At 36.0% G+C, this 19,033-nt stretch overlaps 1 protein-coding gene across 4 annotated transcripts in view; it reads left to right on the top strand.

Annotated features, from left to right (window-relative positions):
- Window positions 1-19,033, top strand: part of FOXP2 (forkhead box P2) — a 456,482-nt gene that overhangs the window by 278,649 nt on the left and 158,800 nt on the right. For all 4 annotated transcript variants that reach the window (XM_075065578.1, XM_075065568.1, XM_075065569.1 and 1 more), the window contains exon 3: window positions 5,858-5,947. In XM_075065578.1, coding sequence (XP_074921679.1) covers window positions 5,858-5,947 — 90 coding nt within the window. The remainder of the gene's footprint in view (window positions 1-5,857; window positions 5,948-19,033) is intronic.

Below are 19,033 nucleotides of genomic sequence, written 5' to 3'. Positions count from 1 at the left end.
AGGTAGGCAGGTGAAGTGTTAGGGGGTCTTTTGCCCAAGGACCCCTACTGGAAAGTTGGGTACCAACCGGGATTTGAACCCCGGTCTCTCGTATCAAAGGGCGGTGCTCTTAACCACTACGCTATCCAGTTGCTATCTACGCTATCCAGTCGCTATTATAATATATATATTATCTTAAGGTACCACCACCCCAACTATCCCACACACTAAGTTAATTATAAGCCATTGAGCTAGCAGAAAAATCTTTCTTGTAAGACCTCTGATTAGGTCAATCTTTCCATTACTCGGGACTGGTTGACCATTACCTTTCTCACTGTTATCCCCATCTAAACAATGTTCACTAATTCTGCAGCACTCAATTCTTTCAGCCCCCTACTGGTCATCTAGATTTTCGTAGACTCTTGAGTTTTCTGAGGAAACAACTAGCAGGTTATGAGCACTACTGCCAGCAAACAATATAATAATTGTTCAGCCTCCCACACCTTGGTGGCATCCGTCTTCTTACTGTTGCCCAGATGTTAATTGTGGGATGCTCTTGACTGCATAGGCTCTCAGCTGTTTGTCCCCTTTTGGCATGCTTTCCAAAAGGTTTCCTCATCGCCGTGTTTGGAGTCAGGAAGAAATTTTTTCACCAAGGCAGATTAGACTGACCCTTAGGAAAGTTTGGGTTTGCTTTCCTTTGGTTTATGCAGAAAGGGTCATTGGGCTGCATGGTTTGTAGTTGGAAGTGGTTCAGATCTTCTTAAATTGAAGAGCCTTCGAATGATACGGTATGTCTACACTACCTGCCGGATCGGTGGGTAGCGATCAGTTTATCGGGGATCGATATATCATGTCTCATCTAGATGCGATATATCAGTCCCCGAACACCCTCCTGTCGACTCCGGAACTCCACCAGATCGAGCGGCGGTAGCGAAGTCGACAGGGGGAGCCAAGGCCTTCGATCCCGCACTGTGAGGACCGGAGGTAAGTCGATATAAAATACTTTGATTTCAGCTATGCTATTCACGTAGCTGAACTTGCATATCTTACATTGACCCCATCCCCTAGTGTAGACCAGGCCATAGTTTTGCTAACTTGTGTAGACTAGTTTGGAATGTTTGTCAGTTGTCATTACTGAGTGGCTAGTAACCTATGGGCTGTTTGTTAGATAATTTTGTCCCCATTCCCTTCTTCAGATAACGTAATCATAGGTTAAGCGACAAAGGAGTTTAGTAGTATCATTGGATTAGTACTAGGAAGAATCATATGCAGATGTGTGGTTCCCCTTCAAGCAGGACTAAATCTCCTTAAGGGAAATTGATGTCTATACAATTCTGGGTTTGTGAACCTGAGTCATTAGGAGAAAGGAGGATACAATGTAATACCCTGGAGGGCCAAAGGTTCCACTAATCTAATGTAGCTGCATAATCACTTTGTAACATGCTGCTATCCAGTTAATAAAGTTGAGGCCTCTTGCCTTTAACTCAACTAAGTGCATGTGCATGTGTACATGTTTGCCTGTTGCATGGTACTACCAATGATGAGAGTTAACTCTTGTATGAAACTTACAACTCGAAAAACTGTTTGGAAGCTTATTTTATGTTCAATGGTCAAAGTTAAAACAGTCAATCGTTTAACAAAATAAAATAGGGATTTTGGGGTGGAAAGGTGAAAGAATCTGGCTGTCTTCTGGCAAGTTTTTTGGTTCTGGTTATCTGCAAAGTATACACCGTTTGTCAGTATAACTGAGGAGTGCCTGTATAAACATTCTTGTTTCGACTGTTCCACATAATAGTTTCTTGTATCATATTTCTTCTGACCTCGCTATCTGAAACCAATTACAGGAGATCCATTTGGGCTGCATCTATTTTCATAAGAAGCCCAGGCAGCAGTGTTTTTCTCAGAGATGAATATCAACATCAAATATGCTTCTGAGTGCTTTGTTATTTATGTTTCAGAGAGATTTTGTAGCCTTCAGCTCTCAAGAATGTGTCATGCTGTGCTGTTTATACATTGAAGATATTAATGGGCATAGATGTCATTTTTCATTTTAACGTCTCAAATGCAACAGGCTTATAGGTTAAACATTCTTATTTTTAAAGAAAAGATATGAGTGACATCTGTTTTCTACAAAATACACATTTACTTTTTAAAGCAGGAAAGTAATCTGTTTACCTTCTTTGGTAGCAACTTTCACTTTGTTAAAATGTTAAATCTTATTAAACTAATTTGAAAGCATTCTTAAAATAACAAAAATCTAGGGAATAGTACATGACTCATATCTCCTTCAATTATCTTTAACACATAAAAATGTACATTAAATTATCAAATTTAATAGAGTGAATTATATACAATAAATTTTATTTTTGTTCTGCTTACATTTCAGATAGGTTGGAACTGCACAGTAAATATTAAAAAAAAGTGTTCCCAATAAATATTTTATTGCAAGATGCAATGAGTTCTGGAAACCCATATGCCCAAATTTCCTTCTCATGCTGGCAGTACTTATACCATTATAATGATTTTCATTCACATTGTTAAACTAATTGCAACTTCAATCGGAATCTTTATTTATTTTTAGTGTTTTCATCTACCTCATCTTTATTTTTCTACAGTTTTACTAAATTAGATAATTAAGCAAAAATGCCTCCTAAATTCAAAACAAATGTCATTGGAAAGTGGATATTGTTTTGACTGCCCAAGAAACCTTTCTTTTGCTAGCATTGGAATCAAAACTCTGCATAATTTTGACCAGCAAAGTTTGTAAACATCTGTTAGTTTGTTTTAGCTGAATTGTATTTAGATCACATATTATCATCCAGTTAGTTCACAGAACTTTATTAATGTTATCTGGAATTTGCCTTAATTTGATACATGACTGAAATGTAGATGTCTTCCAACATTAATATTTTACTTTAAATTGTCAAGTTGTTTTTCAAGGGTTTAATAGCAGTAAATGAACTGATAGAACTGAATGTTTTATAGTCCCCTAATTCTCACAGTTTTGAATAGTGCCAATAATAATTATCTGAGATGAACAGTATGTCTCTGAGAAATTGTTTACTGAGAAGCAATACCAAAGTGTTAACCACTACATTGAGGAAAAATGTGTCGTGTGATAACAGATATAAGAACAAAGACTGTCAGCGATTTCTCCTTATGAATTTTAAATCATCTCTGATCTTTTGAAATTGTTTTCTGTTCTTCTTCTATCTCCTGTGTTTACAGTAATCTAAATTGCCACAATAAGCTCATTGAAGTATTCAGGTAGTCATCATTTGTAAGACATTCTGTATTAAAAGATGAGCCTTTACTCTTTTAAAGATGTCTCTACCTGCACATATAAATCAAGCTAGTTTAAGTAGTGTAGCTTTTTATGCAAACATATCCTGTTGTGGTATATTTCTTTTTCATAGACTGTGACTTATTTTGTAGTGGCAGGGATTCATGCTTTCTTATAGTGATGCTGTGCTAGGATGCTCCCCACGATTTGAGCAATATTACCTGGCAAAATTCTGAGATGCTTTAGATTCTAGTTCTCTAATTCTCTGGTACAGTAAATCTAGAGCTGGGCCAGAGATTTGAATCCTTTTTATATTGGTGCTAGTTGTTTGTGTTTCTGAGAAAGACTGGGACCCTGAAACAACTTGCAGAGTGTGAAAATAACCCATGGATATTATTATTTTCAAGCATTGATTAGTCTGTATACCAGCAAGATGCTGTATTATAATTTTTCCAGATAAAATCAGTTTAATGAACTTTCTGCTACCACTACAAATAAAAGAAATTAATTATTCATGGCGCTTTCCCTCTTTTATTTATCTTCAGCTCTCTTCAGTGGTCCTTGTAACAACACTGTCTGATTGGTGAGCTATGCAGGCTCCTGTCAATTCAACAGTGCAATGATTCCCTCTCTTTAATTCCAGTCTCCCTCGGGTAGGGCTCCAAAGATTGTGAAGGATCGTAAAACTCACTACAAATCAAAATGAATGTGATGCCTGAGCAGTACCATTTCTCAGCCAAGTGTTTCAGAATAGGACCTTGGGGCCAAATCCTGGTCCCAGTGAAATTAATGGATATTTTTCATTGACTGCAACAAGACCAGAATTTGGCCTTTAGAAACTATTTGTGAACCGTGGTTGCAAGGAAAGTTATTGTTCTATTTAGAATAGCAAATAGAACACAAATTCTATGGTGACAAAATACTCAAAGTGCACATTGAAATATGTTGAACTGTACTTATTTTTAAAGAACAGAAGCTGGATCTCTCTCTCTTTCACTCTCATTACCTAGGTTCAGGGGAATGTAGGGGAATGTAATAATCCTTCTAGTGCTGAAGGTGACCTGTAATTACTTGAGAATTTGATGAAACAATAAGCAGATTGTTGTGGGAATGGCTCCAAATGTTAAAAGTATGTTCTGCAAACTTGTACCAGATCCTTCTATGGGGAGACAAATCAATGTTGTTAGGAGATGGTGCTAGTGCATTCAGTTTGTTTACTTTGGTTTTCTATGTCTGCCTGCCTTCTCAGAAAACTTGCTTGGAGCCAGACTGTAGCAGCCCTCTCTCTGTCTTTTCATAATTGATCAGGGGATGACTGCCTTCCCTGAGGGTTAAGACGTGGCAACTTTTTCTGTTTGCTCAGCATCTCAATGCAGTAGTTCAAACATTGTTCACACCAGCTGGCAGTGTAATGCCATATGCACATCTTGTCAAAGCAACTGTTGTCATGGATACTAGAAACTATCTTAAAAACCAGCTCATTTGAGTCTAGTCAAAATTGTACCTTTCTTTATCAGCTGAGAATCTTGATTATTGTAGGAGAATATCGATGAAATAAGGTTACATTGTGATATATAGACTGAATGTTCCAGTAACAGCAATATGACATAGTTTAATACATTGTTAAATAACATAACTGCTATTCACTGAACTCAGACATTGAAGCGGGAGGAGAAAAAGAGTTCTTCAAGTAGCTTCATTATAAATGTTTTAGAATTAGTTTAAATTGTTTTTTCCTTTTAAAAAAATCTTTTAGTAAGTACTGTTTTGTAGCTCTTGTTTTTACAATAATTTTATAGACAAAATTCATTGAAAACTAGCCCTCTTCTGGTAAATGGAATGTTTATATACATTTCTATTGCTTAGCTTTATTGTGCTGAGTTGGAATGAAAACATAAAATAAATGAAAACATCTTATATTTTGATTGGGATAATGTCATCCACAGAAACTGATCTGATTGGTGGAGTGGTAATTTCTTTGTTCTCTGATTTTACTAAGAATGCAAATGAAAACCACTCAGTTTTATTTAGCATTAAAACTGCACTTTATTTTGTCAAAGGAGAGGTTTCCCCTTGAATTGTAAGTACAAAAAAGTGTTTTTAATCTTCAATGAATATCCTTATTAATTCACTTTCAAGATAATCTGATGTTGATTTGTCAAATTTAATTACAGCTTCCGGTAACACTTGAAGTCTACTGCTTTTGCTTCAAAATTGTAATATGAAAATGCAAATTGAATGATAATTTACAAGGGAGTGGGCATTTTAGTTGAACACTCAAAGACAAGTTCCTTGTGGAAATGAGGCTATTGATGCAGTTTATGATTTTTCCTCTTCAAGCACTTTAAACAAATTAACTTTATTTCCTGCAGGATTTCATGTACATCCATAAATTCTAGTGAAGTCTTATGTATGTACTTTCTGAGGATTTTTCTTGTATATTTTAAGAAAAACTCAAGTATGATGATTACAGATTGAATAGGAGGACACTATATTTTCTCTGAATGTACTTACCTAATATTCACAGTGACTAACCAGCCTCTTTCTATGAAATGTTCAAAAATTATTTCAGGATTGTCTTTTTACTTTTAGGCACTCCAAGCAGCAAGACAGTTGCTCTTACAGCAACAGACAAGTGGACTGAAATCTCCTAAGGGCAGTGATAAACAGAGACCACTACAGGTTAGTAAAATATGCTTATCTCTGAGGCCTTATTCACACAGAAGTGCATTGTGCTCGCACATATATGTGTCTGTAGTGTACTCTTGCATATATACAGTTTCACAAATACAGTAGATATGCTTGCGTGCCAGTAGTTCATTTCTGATTCATAAAGAAAACTTACTGCACAATAAGAAAATGTTGTAGTTCGTAGATACTTAAAAGGTCACTTAATATAGAGATTTATGCAAACCAAATCTGAATTCAATAGCTACAATATAAAGAATGTTTGTATAGATATCTTGAGAGATTGTGTGCGCTCTTACTCACAAATGGACGTAAAAATTCCTGTGTCAAGGCTAGGAGTAAAATGATGTCTAGGAAAACAAAGCAGCCCTAGACAATCCACCAGCATTCTAACCAAGGGACAAATGCAGAACAACCCAAAGCTGCCAACACAACTGCATGAATTGCAAAGAAGCTGCACCTGCTGCTTTTAGAGAAATATATTCTAGAGTTTCATATTTGAATGCTTTGTTTCATTCAGCATATGTGAATTGCTTTACCACATGTTGAGTAATTTTTTCAAATACTTTATTGATAAAAGTGCATGTACCATTTAGAAAAGGCAAACCATGTTATCCCAGGAAGTTTTGAGGGTTTTTTTGTTTTGTTTTGTTTTTTTGTAAATTTTACCTCATTCGTCGATTGTTGTAAGAGTTCTGTTAGAAACTATACACTGCTAACACCAGAGATTCTCACTCATTTCAAGCAAACCAAATATTCATATTTTCACCTGTGAACAGCAAAAGACAATATGTGAAAGATGATTGTGCAAGGCTCTGAGTGTAAAGAAAGTATAATTCCTCCCATCTTTTACCTCACAGCCCCTATCTACTTCTCCAGGGGAGGCTTTAGGCCTTTTGGAGATCACATATTCTTTGGTAGGCTAGTGAATTTCTATGTGGTGCCTTTCTGGTTGGTGTTCTCCACTGAGCCAGAATTCCAAACAGCCACTTGGGGCTGCTCTGCATCCTCAGTTACTTTCTTTAAATAAGTGTCTTTTTTGTCTCAGATATAATTTGTGTGATGTGTTCTTTGGCTTTAGTCTTCATGACATTTTTCTCTTCTGGGATGTCTAAAGGAGTATCTCAAACACAAGAGTTTTCTTTTCTTTCTTTCTCTCTTTCTTTCTCTCTTTCATGTGAAATTTTGCCAGAAACATTATGTTCATTTGTGCACTTTTTAATGTAATTCCACATTTTCACCCTTTTCTTTGTGACACATTCATGAAGGAACATAAGGACTCGTTCACACAGTTCTACGCTTCCGCCTTTTTTCAATGTGCTTTTTAAATTGCAGCAATTTGCATACTTACGAGCTGTCTCAGTTCAGTGAGGACTGCCCTGGCTTTTTTAAACCAACTGAAAGTGCTTACAACCAGGCCAAAGACTCAGGCAGATGTCTAAGGGGAATTAAATATATACAGTTGGCATCATGCCATAAAGATCTGCCATAGAAAGCAAGCAAGAGTCCTGAGACTGTCTCAACTCCCCCACACTTCTCCTTAGTGTTGAGTTTTCCTTCTAGTGGATGTTCTGAAAGCCGCGGACGGAGACAAAAATGGTGGCCAGAGAGGCAGCAGCTGCCTGACCTGCCAGCTATGTTTCTTCAGTGAGTGCTTAAGGGTAAGATTGGCAGCTCAACGCTCCACCCCCCACCTGATCTTTATCTTGAGTCTAAGGAGGAAAATTTTGGAAGGAACAGCCAGGAGGGATGGACGGTGATGAAAGAAGGGAAACACATAGGGAGTCAAGGCCTGAAACCTAGAGGGATGGTGATTATTTTGAGAGAGGGAGAGATTCTTCTGAAAGAGGGGGAGAGATTGGAAGAGATGCTTTGGGTCCTCATAGTCCTTATGGATCAAACATGGAGGATATGCCCTGTGTCTTTCAATCTCCCAGGGAAAGGAAAGGTGTGTCTACATTACAATTAAACACTCACAGCTGGACCATGTCAATTTACTTGAGTTTACGGGGCTTGAGCTATGGAACTATTTAATTGCTGTGTAGAAGTTCAGGCTCCAGCCTGAGCTTGAAATTCTATTAAACAGTCCCATAGACTGAGTTAGCTGTCATGGACAGCCATGTGTGTTTAACTGCAGTGTAGACATGCCCTGAGTGGTAAAGATGACTCGTGCTTACTTCTCACCAGTGGTGGAGAAACAGGGGAGGAGTAAATAAAGAAAGCAAATAGCAAATATTTTCTTTTCAAAAGCTTTCTAAAGCCAGGATTGCCGCTTTTTTATGCCAGATTTTGCTCTAGACACCCAGAATGCCCACAATGTCTCTTATTAAGTGTGTGCACTTTATTTGATACTTTTTAAACGAAAGACAAATGAAATATGTTCTCCAACTTCAGTTTAGGTATCAAATGTCATGTAAATTAAGGCCTGAGTATAAGTCCATTTTTATTTTTCTTTCTGACTGTAAAGTGTATAAAAAGATTTGAAAATAAGTCCTTGGAGCTTTTTTATTTCTGTCGTTGACTGTTAATACAGAGCTTTGCATTGTTCGTTATATAGTGGAAATTTACATCTTGAGCATTATGATGCCTGTTAGGCCCAATATTGTAGTACAGGTCATAAAATTGTACAACATTACTATATTATTATGCCAGATTTCATGGTAACTTAATGCCAAAGTTTCATAGCAATAAGCACCGATACATATATACAGATATTAACAATGTGGGGTTTAGAGGACACAAATACAAAGAAACATATGCTGGAAGTAAAAGGAGGAGAACAAATTTCTCTCACCAAAATATTAAATTAGCTTCAGTATTATTGTGTTTCTAATTTCAGAGCAACTGACCAGTCTGGCAACTGGAAACAGATTGGGACTGTATTAAGGATCTAATAAAACTTTCAAAGTAACCTATACATCTGCAGTCAAATGGGGGCATTAGGTAATAATTCCCATTGTAGCCCTCATGCACTCCATATTTGGATGTAAATAAGGAGCACGTACATAAAGAGAAAGAAAGAGGAACACATTTTATATTTTTGTAGCTATTTTGTTACAAATTGTATTGTGTCTATTTTTTAAACATTCACTATGGTATTTTATGTATATTTTCTTTATTACTCAGTAATATGTGCTTTATTTTAGTGGTCTATGGAACACATTAGCTAGTCAGCAGGTTGAAAAGTTACTGCAGAAACTTTCAACCTCCCCTCACACTCCTTTGCAAAAGTAGGGTTTTGGGGTAGTGGGCCATGGATTTCTTACGATACTTCACATAAAATGTGCCTTTAGGGAACCCTCTGGGATCATTACAGAGGAATTTGGGTAGTGATCCAAAGCAGTTCTTGCTAGCTTCTTATGAAAAAATCCTTTTGAAAGTGACAGCATGTTATATAAGCAGGATAAAGAGAGAGAAGTGTTACGTTTTCAGTTTTATTTATTTATTTATTTATTTATTTAAATGGAAAAATGTCATCATCATCTGGTTAAATCACAAATATTATTTCTTAAAAGTGCTTGTGATTCGGACTTGGATCTGACATTGTCCTGAATGATAACTGCATAGCTGTAAATTTTTTATAGATGGCCTGTTCCCAGAACGCGTATGTCTATCTACTTATCTCTGTTTTTTTATTTACATTTTTTCTGGCTTTCAGGGCTGCAAATGGCATAAGCATTAGAATGTCTTATGCAAAACTGAGAAAAACATCCCATCTGACAACCTTGAGTATGAGTTGTAGTAGTGATTTTACTTTCATGTATAGATATTTGAATAAATGTATCTGAAACATGTTTATATATGCCATTCATTACCCTAATGCACCAATTGAATGGATCCAATCAGTAGGTACATTGATTAACAACATATAGCAGAATAACTAAATAGGGATAGTGATGAGAACAGAAGATATTAGCCTCAGTATTATGAGATATATTTTACTGTCTTATCTGTACATCCTTAAAAACATATTGTAGTACTAAGGATAAGATTTTTGTAATGTTATTTTTGGTTCCTGAAAATTTGTTATCTTCACTAGTGATGCTGTGATTATGGTGACCTGTCGTGAAGCAAGCTGGCCACATGCCTGGAATTATTTAAATGTCATGACAATGCATTCCCAAAGTACGTATAATAAATAAAAATCACATAGATTTTTAGAACCTTTTCAGACAAGTAACGTTCCTACAGGCACTGAAGAATCAAGCGTCATGTAGCTTAGGTATGAAAAATAGTAGCATTATTGTTCTTGTTACATTTACAGCCATGAGTCAGACTTGTGGTTCTTCAACAACTGTGCAAATTGTATTGATTTGCTATCATAGTTGAGCATTAGTGCGCTAGGATTATTTCCTTTATTTTGGGTGGTCTAATCTTTACATTGTTCATGTTTTACATTCTGCTGTAGGCTGCATAACTATTTGGATGGCAAGTTACACTTTTTTCTATAAGATCTATAAAAATCGGTTTTTTTTCTATCCAGTGTAATCTCTATATTGGAATATTTAATTTTTATGAAGTCAGGCTTCAAACTTTTTCTTAACTGGAACAAACTGATATTTATTTTTAATTCTGTAGGTTAATGTATCTATAGCTAACTAGTTGCTTATTAACATCTTAGTGCTAGAAGATTTGTTGCTTCCAACATCAATACGAATGCATTTTGTATTAGGATGCTATGTCAGGAAATCATGACTCCTGGAACCAAAGGGTTAAGCTCAGTGTGTACCAAGCCTGTTGTATAAATATCATGCTGTAGGGAGTGTTAGTTGTTAAGGTAAGCTTTGTTTGTTTAGTATGAACACGTCATTGAAATAAGCATTTTATAAAATTTGGTTTTAGGAAAGCTAAGTATACATTTCAGTTTCATTACTTAATGTTTATTTTCTTAGTGTTTAGTATCCAGAGTAACAGAAGTTGGAATACGTGTATATATAAAATGTCCAAAATATCAGACATTATCTTTCTGTAAAGTATTTTATTCAAAGATAAGTCTGACAATACACCTTCAGAACAAAGAGATTGCAAGCCCTGATTTGTCATACAGAGGTCATTGATCCTACAAAATATTTTATCTCGTGTGTAAATGACAAATGGAAATAATAAAGAACAACTCAAAAATAAAAGCAGAAAAACAAAACACTGAACAGCATATTTTGGCTGGTGAAGGTATGAGCAAGCTGTTGGCGGGGGTGGTGTGTGTAAGTGTGCAGGTGCATGTACATGTGCATACAACATGTGACAGAGAAAGAACTAGTGGTGGAACTGAGAGGGGTATATCTGGACGGAGTATAGAGTGAATGGGGTTCTGAGTGGTAGTGTAAGGAGTGATAGGGTTAGAGGGAGGTAAACAGTGCACCATTTTCTTCAGAAGATAGAAAAGCATGTACCCACAAGGACACCCAAGTACACTACTTCTGGCCTCACCTGCCTGCTTTCCCTGCCTCAGAGCTGCCCCTAATTCAGTCATCTCCCTTGGGATCTTCTGGTAAGATAAATTGGTATAAAATAGTGAACAAAATATTATACTTATTCAAGAATGGATTTTAAAAACATAACGTATTGTAATATAAAGAACCTGATGAGAAAGTAAAAAAGGACAAAATAGGCATAAGTGGGCAGAAGAAATTGGAGAGCAGAGAAAATACCTGGCGAGCATGGGCACTTGCTTTTCAGTTTTGTCTTCGGGCCTGTAAATATGGAATACAATCCTGTCTCACACCTAACTATCTATGGGATTCCTGCTTAAAATACATAAAAGGAGAAATAAATGTTTTGGATAATAACATACATTGGGTTTCCTCTGTGCCAGGTCAACTAGCAATAGAAATCAATTTAATTAGTCCAAAACTCACTCTCCAGATCTTCCAGCCAACTATATGTGTACGTCTCTTCCACTTAAGACTAAGTAAGCTCTACCTAGCAAGGGGCATGAGAATTTTGTACATACTCGAGAGCATTGATTTGGGGAGATGCAAATGTCTAATATGTAAGAGGAGAATAGTGATAAACAGACTTGCCCTCTTGAGTATAATCCTGAAGGAAATGTTTGGCCTACATATAAGCAAACAGTGAGGCTTGGGGTAAATTAAATCTGGAAGCTAGCTGCTGGAAAGGCATAAGTCCCATTTTGCCTAGTAAGTCTGCTATGAAAGATATGCAGTTATCCTCTAAGGTGAAGAAATTTGCATCAGTGATACCCACTCTAAAGGCAAGGATAAACCCTAGAGAGGAAGAGGAGTCAAGGGAGTTTATTTTTAGTTAAGTTGAGTGTGTCTGTGTGAACTTCCATGCTTTCAGCAGTGTAGAAAACAAGAGTACCATGTAAAGTAGAGAGATCAGAGTGGTAAGAAAGGAAGGACCAGGCTGTAATTCAAATGTGTATAATGGTTGCATAATATTGTATTGGAAATACTGTAAGGAAAATGCTTTTAAAAACCTGATTCTTCTCTCATTTATATGGGTTTTACCCTCATGAATAAAGGCCCATTCCAGAGTACCTGTCCTCTCTTTGATTATTTATGTTACTGATGAAAACGAATATCTTGTGTCCGTTATCTTTAAGCCACAACATCTGTCAGGACAAGTATTGCTTTAAATCACTTCTCACTGTTAGAAACATCAAACATTTAAAAAAAATAGTCAGCCAATAGATTCCTAGAATGCCTCTATCACATTCTAAACACTAAAGTGAATGATTTTGTATAAGATATTTTATGATGTTCATCACCCACTTTAGTTTTCATATTGATTTATTGTTGCTGAAAATGTCTTTTTGGCTTGTATTAAAACATCTGTAGTTTATTCATGCTCTATTTTTCACTGATAAAACAAATGTTTGTAGTTAGATATGTATGTAAAATATTTCTGCAACTCTTCAGATCTTATGAATTTTATAGGGGCATATATCGAAAAATCGTACGTACGCAGCCAGTGTTTTCCACCCTTCTACTTCCAGTGAGTGAGAAGGAGACAATGTAGTGGTAATGCTTTTTGTAAAAGTTATATTTACAACCACTGATTATGCCAAACTAGAGCTAGCACATAACCAGCAATTTTAGAAAGAATATTAATTTTAAACGTATACAGGTGCTATATATATCAGAGGGGTAGCAGGTATACAGAGGGGTATACAGAGCGGTATACAGGTATACAGGGGTATGCAGGTATACAGAGCAGGTATACAGAGGGGTATACAGGTGCTACAGTTCGTCCCCCTGGTTTCTATGCCTCTCTCTCTCAGAATTTTATTACTGTCTCTGAATCCTATATCCTTTTTTTTAGAGTTGGTTAGGAATTTTCCAGCAAAATGGGAAATGATGATTCATCATAAGCGAAACAATGGGAAAGGATCAGTTTGGACAAATTTTTAGATGAGAATTAAAAAAAAAAAAAGTTTCATAATTCTTAAAATGTCCCATGCCAATATTTTTAAATGAGAAGTTTTCTTTTTTAGGTAAAAGAGTAGTAAAAAAAAAAAGGTATAAAATTGTTGAAATAAAAATGAAACATTTTGAAATGACTGAAATAAAATTTTCAGTTTACCTCATTTGATTTTTTTTCAGCTGTGAATTCATAATTTTTATTTTTATTTATTTTTTTTTTTTTGAGATTTTGACTTTTTGACCTGATTCAAGATGGGAAAATGTGTTGACATCTCAGAAATTCTTGTAGGATTAGAAAACCATTTCCCGTACATCTACTTTCTTTGCTCCTGTCATCACTCCCCTGTCCTCAGTTACCTGTGTTGCTGATCCTGACTATCTCTACTGACTGCGTAGCGGGAGAAAACGTTGGGTTACCAATTTTGATTGGACTTATTCCTAGAGGTTTCATCACATGACATAATCATTTAATTAATAATGATTAATCTTTGATTTCTGGAGACTCCAGGACAATCCTGGAGGGTTGGATCCCAAATTCACTCACTCCTACTCTTCATATAGGCTCACAAATTTCAGGCCTAGAATTTAGAGAATACTTATTCTTTTCTCAGACTAAAGAGCAGATCCACAATCCCAAATTCTTCTCATGATGGCTCCTGCCATTTGCCTTATACCAGGAACTACTGCTGTGAATTGGATGGATGGAGGAGTGTCTGTCTTTTTCCTTATCTAGTCTGTAAGCTACAGGAGTCCAAGCCCTAAAAATAAGTTTCTTTTCTTTGCACTGCCTCAACAGCTGGAAACCTTTATCCACTCTCAACCCTACCGCTATGCTTCCTGCACAGCCTTCACATTCACCACAACTGCTCCTTTTTCTTCCATGTGAGTAGCTCCATTATGGTTGTGGGAGATGCAGGTTTTCGTGAGCCACTCTTCCAGACTTTTTGAAACAGCTCTGATTGGTCTGATTCTCCCAGTAGCTGGCTTACTGCCCAGAAAAGACTGTAAAGAGCCAAGTGGGGATGTGTGAATGGCTCCCCACTCAGCATGATTCTGTTAAAGGGTCTGCTCCCAAGCAGATTCCTAATTACACCGGTTTAAGATTCCACCACTCAAGCAAGTGTCTCTTGACATCCTCGAATTTAGCAAACATATCAGTATACAATGATATAAAAACTGTTGATCCAGAAAACAGCCAAGGAAAATATCCTGTAAACTATTTAGCATTCTGAATGGGTTTTGCTTAATTTTAAGTCACTATCTGCTTTGCTTCCAAGTCAAATACGGTGATTCTTTGTTCTATAAATTTAAAAATAGCTTCAAATGAAATCATTGTCAGGATATAAGTTATCTTTCCAAGGGCATTTATTTAATTAAGCAATTGTAAATGCTTACAGAAAATGTCTTTCAGAAACAATGCCCACTGTCTAGACATTAAAGAAACCACACCCAGATGTAGTGATATATGTTGTTAGTTCTGCTCCCTTCCAAATAAAAGTCCTGGTCAGAAGGTCACACTAAAATGTCATTCTGTCAATTCTTTGTATGCAATTGCTGATTTTTTCGTAACATTCATTTTACTGCATAAATCAGATATTTGTATTGATTACTCATTTCATGCTCATTGGGCTATATTTATGGATCGTTTACTTAGTGTATGTGTTAATTGTGCCATTGCTGTATCAAGCAGGGTGATTGCTTTGTCTGTAGCTGGCATATTTCAAAAGGAGAAATTAAGTATCCAGTTATATGCCACCTTCAGGGTAAATGTTCGTCTTAGTTCACACTTCAACTTGCCAGTATAGGTATGAGATTAAAAAATGAATTATTGAAATTAACTAATTGATCATGCATAAGTCTTACTTTGTATGTTAGTCATAAATCTAGAAACAGATTCTCTCAGTGCACACTTCAGGAACCAAAGAGTTTCATAATGCAGAGTGAAAGAGCACCTTAATACAACCTACAAGTACTAACACTTCTGATGCTGACACTTTTTTTTTTTTTTTGTCTTAAAATTGCCACCTTGACATCTTCTGTTGTTGGTGCTACTACACATTCTCCAGTGATAAGCCATGGGGTGCACTCTAGATCTTTGTATGCCAGGTTGAGGAAAACCAATTTATTTCTTACTATATACCAAGGTGTAATAGAACTAATGGTGCAAAATCTTACTAAATGAAACAGCTAATCAAGCAGTCTTTGAAAAGCAGCCCAACAAAAATATCGTGGAAAGGGTACATTCCTGCATTTCAACAATATTGATATAGTAAGGGTCCCAAAGAGGACCTCAAAATATAAATGGTTAATAAAATTCTCCCTTCAGTCACCACAATAAATACATTTGTTCAAGAAAACTATATCAGTAGATAGAAGCGGAGGCCTGCATGCTAGATGTTGAAGAAAATGCAACTTACCATATTAGAAACATTTCTCTAGCAAGTATCTCTTTCAAATTGATGCTGCTATTATTTAGAGCATATAGGGCCGTGGGCATGGTACTTAATAATAGTAAAAATACATACATCACAAAAGGTATTACCTAAAATAGCTTACAATCTAAAGGCCCAAACAGATATCATATAATTAAAACCGCAGTCAATGAAGTTTCACATGGAGTTCTGTTCCTCATGGAACTCTTGAGTTTGAGGGAGTGATTTTTGAGGCAGAGTTAATTATAAGCAAGTAAAGATAGATGGATGGTTGCTTGGTCAGTGGTTTTTGCTGATCTAAATGAAAGAAAGCATGGAGTCAGGAGTGGATGTTAGAAACAAAGAAACAAAGGCAGAAACTTAACAGATGAAATTCCAGACTCGCTGAAATAAGTTGCAAAACTCCAATGAGAAGTATATGATGTTAATTTGTCCATAAACTTGCTTAGTCCTGAAAAGTTTGCTTAACTGATTTTAACCCCTCTTCAGATTGTGAAATACACACAAAGTAAGTGGAGTGTTAGTGTTTCATGCCAGTTGACCCATATAGTTTTTTTTTAATATATTTTTATTTATTTTCAATAATCGTGAATAGTTAACACTGTAGAACAGATAGAAAAAGTGTAAATGATATTTTTTTAAAATATACCATGAAAATCCAGGTGTAAATTTGGGGTATTGTCTCCATTGATACTTCCTTTTATATGATAAGGGCTTGGATGCTTTTGATTGTCTCCTTTGTTTATGGGAGAAATAGGAGTTTTTATGCACACATTTTGTGTGTGTGTGGCTTTTACTTCTCTGTTTTATACATTAACATTTTTCAATAGATGTTATTAAAAATGTGTCAGATTCATCCTAACTTGTAGGGCATAACAGAAATATAATTGGAGTGTTAAATATGAATATTTGTATCTGGAAAGTAGATCCATCACAAAACTGTCTCTTTTCTCTGCAATGTACAGTATGGAAACCAGAAATTGCTGAATATATTTTCCAGAATCACAAATATTTTCAATCATTTTCTTTAAAAAATATATACTTTGATCATGTTTAGCACTTATTTAGCATCTTCTATCCAGTTATCTTATTTAAACATTTTAAAATAAGTTAAATATCACAGCACATTAATGAGGTCCATTTTATTACTCCCATTTTAAAGATTGGGAAGCTGAATAACAAAGAGGACTAGTGACTTGCCCAACAAGTCTACTGAACGTGTGAGAACTGAGAATAAAACCCAGGTCTCCTTTTGTGGTGCTAAAAGAACCACACTTAGGCCTTGTGTACACTTACTGCGGGTTTGAAGTGCGCCGATTGATGCATCAGTAGTTGATTTAGCAGGTCTAGTGAAGACCCACTAAATCGACCACCAATCAGTCTCCTGTCAACTCCTGTACTCCACTTGAACAGGAAGTGCAAGGGGAGTCAACATTGCATAGTATGGACCCCGGGTAAGTAGATCTAAGTACGTCGACTTCAGCTGTGTTATTCTGATCTCCCCCCATAGTGTGGACAAGGCCTAATTCAGCATCATGCTGGATAGTTCAGTCACAGGAAATGTTTGTTTGTGACTGTGTGTGTTGGGAGGGAAACATTTGCAGAGCATTTCAGACATTTTAGATAAGCATTTAAATAATAATGTAGTTAATTTAACTGGGATTTTACAATTTGTAACATAATACTTTAACACTACATTTTTAAAGCAAATGATTATGACTCTTTCTATGCTATTTAAGAATGTGTTTAGTTCATAACTATAAGTGATATTGAATCAGACAATCTTCTTGGCTAGTAATGATCTAACATACAGTTAGAGGAAAGAATTTCTCAATAACTGTCAAGACTAAATTTTTTTAATTCTAATGGCATGAAATTAAACTACGACATAAATTTTAAAAATACCTCTTAAAGCCCACCTATTCATGAAGCATTTTGGCTACAATTACCATTTAATACAGTGTGTTTGTTTATTATATTGTATTATATTTGTTGTTATTGTAGACCAGTGGTGTGCCGAGTCTTTATTTATTCACTCTAATTTAAGGTTTCGCGTGGCAGTAATACATTTTAACCTTTTTAGAAGGTCTCTTTCTACAAGTCTATAATATATAACTAAACTATTGTTGTATGTAAAGGAAATAAGGTTTTAAAAATGTTTAAGAAGCTTCATCTAAAATTAAATTAAAATGCAGAACTTCCCACGCCGGTGGCCAGGATCCAGGCAGTGTGAGTGCCACTGAAAATCAGCTTGCGTGCTGCATTCGGCACGCGTGCCATAGGTTGCCTACCCCTGTTGTAGACTATAAGCACTCCAGGGTGACAATTGTTGGGGGTTTTTTAAGAATACTTCAGCTAATGTACAGCAGTGTATGTATACTCACAGTGAAGTCAATGTCAAAACTCCAAATTATAAAAGCCGTAGGATTGGACCATTTCTTGCCTTTAAATTGAGAATGAATATGTCAGAGTATCTGGCACAGCATAACATTTACACAAAAATGAAGTTTCATACAATCCTATATGAATCCCATATTTAGAGAGCTTGTTGAGGAATCTGCAGACAGACATATACCCCAGTAAAATGTTCTCTTTCAATAACTTGCTCTTTGTTTTTCTCATGACAGTGTCAGTGGGAGCTCCTACTGTAATCTCACTTTGAAAATCTTTTCTTCACCTGATAGTTCCTTCTTTTCTTGTGTTTGTTTTCTCCCTAGATATAAAATATTTCTTACTGGGTTTTTGACTGCGCTGTAGTGGTACAGGTGGTAGCTTTTTCATTTTTGTCCTGGGAGAGTTAGCTGCTTAGATTTTCATTGTAAGTCATTTTATTAGTATTGCTTGTAATTGTTGATTAATAATAGCCCATAATTAGCGTGAGATGTGTAGTGTATTCACAGAATATAAACATGTGGAAGAAATCCATTATAGACTCATAATGAGTGTGTTTTCTGTATTGGAAGACAGTGACACCATTGGAAATAACATCTGCATATGGACATAGAATCATAGAAGAATTATAGAACCACAGAAGATTAGAGCTGGAAGAAACCTTAGGAGATCATATAGTCCAACCCCCTGCTCAAAGCAGGACCAACACCAACTAAATCATCCGAGCCAGGACTTTGTCAAGCCAGGCCTTAAAGGCCTCCAAGGATGGAGATTCCACCACCTCCCTAGGTAACCTGTTCCAGTGCTTCACAACCCTCCTACTGAAAAATGTTTTCCTAATATCCAACCTAGACCTCCCCCACTGCAACTTG

This window comes from Chelonoidis abingdonii, chromosome 1, assembly GCF_003597395.2.
Source record: "Chelonoidis abingdonii isolate Lonesome George chromosome 1, CheloAbing_2.0, whole genome shotgun sequence".
Taxonomy (NCBI): domain Eukaryota; kingdom Metazoa; phylum Chordata; order Testudines; family Testudinidae; genus Chelonoidis; species Chelonoidis abingdonii.
Note: the sequence above shows the minus strand (reverse complement) of the source record. Positions and strands in the feature narration are given on the sequence as shown.